Source organism: Aphelocoma coerulescens, chromosome 3, assembly GCF_041296385.1.
Source record: "Aphelocoma coerulescens isolate FSJ_1873_10779 chromosome 3, UR_Acoe_1.0, whole genome shotgun sequence".
NCBI classification, from domain to species: Eukaryota; Metazoa; Chordata; class Aves; order Passeriformes; family Corvidae; genus Aphelocoma; species Aphelocoma coerulescens.
Window position 1 is genome coordinate 111233727 of NC_091016.1, and position 8066 is coordinate 111241792.

An 8066-nucleotide genomic window follows, 5' to 3' on the forward strand; every position below is an offset into this window, starting at 1 on the left:
TCCCCAACCAGAAAAAATCAAGATGCTATAATCAATTGACATAGATACATGTGGCATGAAGCCACAATAAACATCAACCTATGGGATGAAAAGATGTACACAGTAAATCAGTTGTACCAATTCAAATGAGCAAATAAAATGCTAAACTGGCAAATGGGAAAAATGAAGGGAAACAGTTCAGTATCTGCACCAGGTCAGCTGAGACCACTCCATGGCACAGACTTAAAACATCTGCTTGTAATCTTTCTGTCCAGTTGATTTGGTGGCTGCAAGTAGTCATTTGGAGGCTGTCCTCAGTACAACAACTACTTTTAGCTTATTACTGTTTAATTTGCAGAAATTGACTTGAAGGAAGGATCAGAATTAAAATTCTGATCTGATACAGGAACTTTGTACACAAAAATTAAGAGTAACAGACTTTCCACCAGGATCCTTTCCCAACCTGATCAGGAGCTAAAATCCCATGCACTGTGATTAATGCATTGGGTCATCCAAAGGTGCCTCAGATTCCTTTTAAAGCAATCAGATGCCACTAAAACACTATTCTCCAAGCAGCTGCACACACTCCAACTTGGAGAGGACCCTGGAACAAATGCAACAAGATAAGCAGATTCCAAAAGAGGAACAGGGACAACTATTAGTCCAGGCTGGAAAACACCTAATTTCTTCACTTAATGATAATGCTATGTGAGTACACGACTCTTTTGCTTTTTGGCTGAAAGAGATAAAAAACACTATTTAGGTTTCAATTATCTCAGCAAAAATAGCAAAGAAACAAAAAGTCTACTAAAATTTAATTCAAAACCAAAGTAAACATTGGGGTTTGAGGTGGAATTTACCTTTTCTTAAGTTATGTTATCACAATCTCCAAATTCAGAATAATTTTTCCAAAATTATTGTAGAATTATAGAAGTGCTTCTTGCTCAAACTTGTCTAAACTGTTTGGATTTTTCTACAGTTGTAACTATTTTTAAAGAAATTATTTGCCAAATTCAGTATGTGTTTCCCAATACTGCAAGCAAATAATTTTGCCAAAAGCCCCCTGAGAAAGTAGATTCAAAGTTCATTAGCATTTACCAAAGACAGGAAACAAGAGGCTAGAATTCATCTGGAGCTAATCCACACTACTCAAAAACAAGTCAGTGAAGAATTTCAGAGGAAATTTATACTTGAAATACTCTGTTTTCCTGCAAGGTCTCTAATACTTGAGGAAGTGAGTTCATACCACAGAAGCCCAACAGGCTGACTGTAAAGACAAACACTGACATTTTGGACACTGTTTTGAAAAGTCTCACTTTGTATACTAATGACCCTTTAAAGCTACTTTAAAACTTCTCATAGTTGCCTAATACCTTCTACAGAACTCTCTAAGTGCTTAGAAAAGACTTCTGATGATCTGACTGATCATTTTTTAATTTGAAAATAAGAAGCTTTCAGAACAGATTCCTTGAAATAATTTTTACCAAACATTTCTGCCCCGAACAGAGTTCAAGGTCCCAGCAGCTGTCACACTGCGTCTCTGCTCCTTTTCTGGAATATATTCACAAGTCAGACATTTCCAACAGAGACAGTAAACATGCCAGGGAAACCAGCAGCTTTCAGGAGCTTTTCCTTCTGCTACATAACCACAACAGAAGTCCTCCTGACTACTCAGCAGCAATTAATAGCACCCTTTGCTATTAAACCAGACATTATTGTTCTGAGGATTTTGAATAGAGGCTGATCTCAGCTGCAGTCGCTGTAATCACCTTGTAATCTATAAGTTTGCTGGTTACATCTGGAGATCCCATTGTTTCCAATTACAGTCATTTCTTATGAAATTGCTGTTACCATGAAAACTCCCTCAGTGCTCAAGCAAAGATGCAACATAAAGCAGTAGAAAAGGAGCATTAAGTAAGAGGGAAGTAAACCAGTGCTGAGCACTGCCTGTCAGTGCAGCTGTGCATGTTCTTTTCTGAAAGCACTCCTAACAGCAGCTGAAAGAAAATGTTAGGAGAGAAGGAGCTTTGAAAGTGCAAACAAGAACCGGTTTCACTTTCTGAGAAGTCACAATATACCTAAAAAGGCTGGATATATGGGGAGTCTCAAAACGGACAAGTTGGAAAGGCGTTCTGGATTCAGGAGAAATACCTTGATTAGGTCTCAGCAAAGAGCAACCACACCACCAGGGCAACCAGCCCCAGCTCCTTCTGTGTCCCAACAGCACCCAACCAAGCAGAACTGACAACCACTGCACAACCAGCTACTTGGGCCTGGGCAGACGAGCAGGCAGACCAGGTCCAACAGGATCAGATCTGGAGAGTCTGTGGAGGCTGAACGGAGAGGAAGGAAAACCTGGTAAGTCACTTGTCCCAGTTCATGCCTCTTCTGCTTGTCTTGACAATGGTCCTGATACTCCCTGACAGCATTAGGGCTTGATCCAAAGCCAACACTATCAAACAAAATTTGCTGCTGCAGGGGCTTTGGATCAGATCCTAATACCTTCCTTTCTGGGTTACATTATGTCTGTTCTCCTTCACTGGACAAAATCTGTGCTAATATCTCCCAGCATGCTGGGCTGAAGCTGAAAAAAGACGCAAAGAACTGCACACTAAGTATCTTTTAGCTTTTAAAGATTTCCACAATGAAGACATAAAAGTGCCAAGCTTTATAATTTATTGCAGACACACTGATATTATCACCTCTTCTCATACTCTTGGAAATGGCTGAAATGGAAGCTGAACAGAGTGTTCTGCCAAAATACGAGTTTGTATTCCCAGTCTGTAAATCTCCTGAACTTGCACCATTGTTAATGGTGTTTCAGCAGACTGAGCTGCACACATACGACCTAAGCTTTGGCTGTGCATACACCATGGCCCAAAAGAACCCGAAATTAAGATCCTGTCTCTGCTACATATCTTGAGTAAGTGTTTATGTTTGTGCTTCAGTATACAACATCAGTATGCCTATTAGAAGAATATCCTTGTTAAAATAAAAATCAGCTCTATTTCCAACGCACTGCCCAAGCTAAAGGAAAGGGAAGAAAAAGAGCATCACTCTCAGGATTTTTTAAAATGGGAAAAGAAACCATCTGAAAACCTTTGCCCTCTTCAGACTTCTGGAGGAGATACAGATCACAGTCCTGATTTCCCCAGAGGTTCATTTGCACTCTTGTCTGGCTCCATTTACTGGAAGGACAAGCTGATGCCAGGACTCTGATGCATGCAAAGCCAGGGCAATGTTACTCTCTCCAGTGCTGGGAGACTCAGGCTCTTGCTCAACAGGCTCAGCCTGTTCCATACTCATTCCCTAGCTAAGGCAGCAGGAAGGACTCTGCTTCTGTCCTTGGGGTTCAGTCATGGATATTGGTGCAAACTCACTTTCATGAGTAATGTAACACATCATACAGCTGATGCATGTTCTGCTTTCCAGTTTTAGCTATGAAAACAGAAACTCTTGCAAAAGGGTATGATAGACTTGTGAAGAACAAGATGCCTAAAACTAGATTCATCAAACTATATACCCTACAGCCTGCAGGGGGCTGTTCTTCAGTTCCACATTCCCGTCCCAAAAACAATGATGGAGAATGGTATGCATTAAATGGTCTGACTTGAAGTAGGTGCAGGGCAATGCCTGGGACAGTGACATTTCTCACTAATTAGCACCATCCAGTAACACCCAAGTCTGATAATGTTCAAATGTATGGCTGCATATCAAGATAAAAAATTCTAGGACCTCAATGCTGTGCTGGTATACCAAGACATATAGTGATAAACAGAATAGTCACAAATTTGATTTTATTTGCACTTGGGGCATATCTGAACTGGACAGGGGAGTGCAGCACAGAAATCCAGCATTCCTGGCTGGACATGGTACATGTCTGTGCTGTACAGACAAGCTCAGCTCGGAAGGATGTACAGCTTCAGCACTAGTTCAATGAGCTTAGATGCAGCACAGGTAAGCAGCTCAGTCAGCCCAGGTGTCCCTTGAGCCCTGCTGCAGATACAGCTGTACGGAACTGTTTCCTCTCTTGACTCACAGTACTCTTACAATAGTGGGTGAACTGATGTTTTCTCCATTTCAGGCCAAGAAAAGCAAAGGACTTGCCCTACAGTCCCACACCAGGTATAGAAGAGAGTTGAAGAGAAAAACTCAGGTCTTCTGACTCCATGTGCTCCTAGCACAGCTGCCTACCTGCACAGAATATTTCTGCCAGCAAAGTACTGGTCATTTAAAAAATAAGCTGCTGTGTCTTGCTCAAGGTATTGGACAAATGTTTTCTAGAGTGACTCAAGACATGAGTAATTTATTTGCATTTGCACAAGGGATACATTGTGGACATGGTATCCTTAACTTCCCTTTGCAAAAATAACACCCACTCCTCATATAGTACCCTGGGCTCCATCACAGAAGAGACAGGTTTTAGTACAAGGAATCTGCAGGCATAAGAGCTGGGTTGTAAGTGTTAAATTGAGCAGTTGAACAGGCATTCAATTATGATCAACATGAACTAATTTATTTAAAGACAGAACATTTGACACTGCATTTTTTTACTTCTATTCCAAGGTAACCAAACTGGAGTTTCCTAAAGGACCATGACCAAATGGTGAGTTTTGAACATTCAACTGTACCCATGCTCTTTTTAGTTTTTGTCAATTTGAGCTAGGCTAATATTTCAAATTGAAACATATTTAGGCATTATTGGCAAATGCTTTACGACTAAAATCTTTAGGAAAACTAAAAGAGCTGAAGTGTCTTCATCTGCTACCTATGTGTGTTCAATCTGTTTCCATGTTAACAACTCGGCAGAAACACAAGTGTTGGAAGAACCTACTTCCTAGGAGAAAATTTGTAAGATAATGTCATCCTGATGAAACCTAAGGCACTTACTAAAAATGAAAGAAAAAACCTCCCACATCACAACCATTCTAGAGCAGGGTAACTTCCGTCCCAGATAACATTTTATGCAACACATTTTAAAATTATTCATTTCCCTCTGTTATCCTATCATAAGACAACAGGGAAAAAGCCCCAATTGTTTTGCTTTATTTCTACAACACTTTCATGTATGCTCAATATGATATTTTTAAGTACATTTAAATTCTAATTTTGAAAGCAGAAGTGCTGAGGTTATAAGTTAAAGTGCTGATATTATAAATAATTTCAGTAACTTGTATTTTTGTAGGAAGCAATGGATGTAATTTTGAAAACTTATTAATGGTCTTCGTTTTATTCAGGGTAAGAGAAAGGAGCAGAAGCTACTGCCAAACTATATGTCTCGTGTTCTCAAGCAAAGTTCCCAATTCGACCAACCAAATTATTGGCAATCAAATGAATACTGAGCTTGGCAGGGCTCTGGTAAATATTAATTACTTCTTCAGCAGTGGAGCACAGAAGAGGAAACTTGAGGGTGAGCTCCAGCTTTCTTAGTGCTTCAGTAACAATATAACAGCAACAAAGCAAGTTCTTTCAAGGGTAAAAATGGATGTTGTCCAACAATGCCATAATAGATGATCGTCTTTGTATTTCAGGTGACTAGGCCATATACAGACAGCACTGCAGATCATATCAATCTTCCCATGCAAATCTACAGTAAGGATGCCACTAATATCTGAAAGAACAAGATTACAGACAAAAGACCATTTTTGCCTGAATTTCATCTCCTGAAAACAAACAATTAATATAAATCTGCTCAGATGAGTCATAACATAAACAACGCACTTTCAGCTCTGAAAGCCAGCACAACAAAAATGCAGCAGCTTGTTGCGTTTCATGTAGTTAGACAAGGATTCATCAGGTTCTGTCATCTGCATGTTTAAACTTGCTCTAAAGAATAATACTTAAAGCACGTGAGCCATTCTCTGTGCTTTTCACCACTCCCTGCTGAGGGAGGGAGACCAAATATTTTTCACACTAGTTTTCATTTTTGTTTCTGTAGATTTGCTGCTCTCAAATTCTCTTCTCTTATGCTTTTTTTCTTCTGGTTTAGCTGATGGAAACTCATTGACAAGGAAGCAGGCTTTCACATTTTGCTCTGAAGGCGTGCTGGCTCAGCAACCTGTCTTACACCCTCAGAATTGTCAACCTTGAATTTAACAGGTTCATATTTCCTAAAATCTGTGGTTGCCCAGGGAAACCATCCTCAAGCTAAATCAACACAATACCAAAAGCCTGTTCAGCTAGTGCATCTTCATTACAGAGGTTGAAACTTTATGGCCTGTTGTTCTGTAGGGAAAAATCAGCAAGCAGCAGAGCATGGAGAGTGTGCACACAGTACCTGTCCTTTGAACTGTATGTAGCTTCCACAGGATTATGCTCAGTCCTAAGCGGAGCTCAACACAGAAGCCATTAGTCCTGCCTTGGCACAACAGGATGCAGTCTCTCACCAGACTGAGATGGAGATGGGTGCACTCACACTTTGCAATTAAAGCTATTTGTTTATATTATTAGACTTCAGTGGCAGAAGGCAGCTCAGAAGCACACCAGGTGACCACTGTAACCAGTGTGATCACTGATCCAAGTGGTCTCAGGCAAAAAAAAAAGGCACTGTAGAAAGAAGAGCTAAGTACCACACCCTGAAGTCACGACTCCAAGTGGTTCTCCTGGCTTCCTCACCACAGTGAGAACTGGAGGATCAGGGCTTTCAAGATGACCACTAAGTTACCTAAAGGAGGAAGACCATATCACGCAACCAGCCGAGGTGAGGAGGGCTGATTCCACTGTGTGCAGACACGAATTATGATGGAGAACTGAGTTCAGACACACCAAAACGGAACATTCTTTTTAAAACACACCTCTTCTTGTTCAGCTAAAATGCTTTCTGCTCTCTCCTGTGAGAAATCATTTGTCCAGGAACTCATTTGTCTTCACACACCTGAAAGCAGGAGAGGAGAGAGGAGATCAAGACTTTTCTTGTCCCTGTGCTGTCCAGAGCTTTTTCAAAAAACTTCACAGGCTACTCAGAGGTTACACATTTACTGGTGATTGCATAACACCAAGAGACATTGCACTTGCATGCCTTACTCTGGGTCACAAATTTTACACTGAGTGGTGTATGCCCAGTATCTGTCAGGCTCAAGCTCCTATTCATGTAAGAACATTTCATTTGTAAAGCACAATTTTGCTTTTCAGCACAAAAGCATACAGAGCTCCATGTTTCCTAACCTCCAGATGGCACTCACTCCACATCAAGTAATCCACCAGAAAGGACACTAAGGCAGTGCTATATAAGTCCTTTTTAACTACATTAAATAATTCCAGATTCCTGACTCTGTTTACTGTGTGTGAACCCAGAGAATCCTTCTCCCAGAGAGTTCCCGCAAACTGGAGGGTAAGAGCAGTCTTACAGTCTGGTCTAAGCAGTGCATGATTTAATCCTCCCACTTCACTTAGAACTGGCATTGTTTCAACTGAAGCACTTCTAGTTTTGGACAAGACCTTCCACATCTTACCCTAAAGATGTGGGCTACTAATCAGAGTCTAGAAAAGCAGCTATGGCAACTGGAATATGGGAAGACATGTCATATAAGGAAAGGTTAAAAAGACTGTTAAAAGTTTAACATGAAGGAAAAAAAGCAGTCTTGGAAGAGGATAGCAGTCTTTAGATACATGTATAGCTCTGGAATGAGAAAAGGAATAATTTGCACTTCGAGGGAGTGCCAGGCAACAGCAAAAATAACAAGCTTATGTTACAGCAAGGAAGAATCATGTTAATTTTTGGGAAAGCAAGTAGTGAGGATAATACAGCACTGGAATGGATTCCCTGAGGAATCTCCATCTTTGGATGTTAAACATACTTCCATCAAGAGGGATGTATTTAATAGGCTTTGTCTTTTACTGTATAAATCAAATGACTGTCTGAAGAGTTTTTCACCCATTCTCTGACTACACCAGAGCTGTTGGGTTCAGAACAAATTTTGCAAACATGATTTTTTCAAACATATTGAAAAAGAATTTTTTTTAAATTCTTATTTTAATTATAACAGGTTTAAAAAGATTTCAGCTCTAAAATACAGATTAATCACTTTTTAAAAATTGAAATATGTTTCTAATTCTTCTAACTGATCATATACTTTTAAGTATAAGGA

The 8066-nt window shown here is 40.0% G+C and overlaps 1 protein-coding gene across 1 annotated transcript; it reads left to right on the forward strand.

The window, feature by feature from the left end:
- The first annotated feature begins 2074 nt into the window (after positions 1–2074).
- CIMIP5 (ciliary microtubule inner protein 5) lies at positions 2075–5733 on the forward strand. Its single transcript, XM_069008400.1, is given in 6 exon segments — positions 2075–2197; positions 2200–2297; positions 2299–2337; positions 4546–4585; positions 5217–5258; positions 5260–5733. Coding segments are annotated over 6 exon segments (492 nt in total). The 3' UTR covers positions 5410–5733.
- The last annotated feature ends 2333 nt before the right edge of the window (positions 5734–8066 follow it).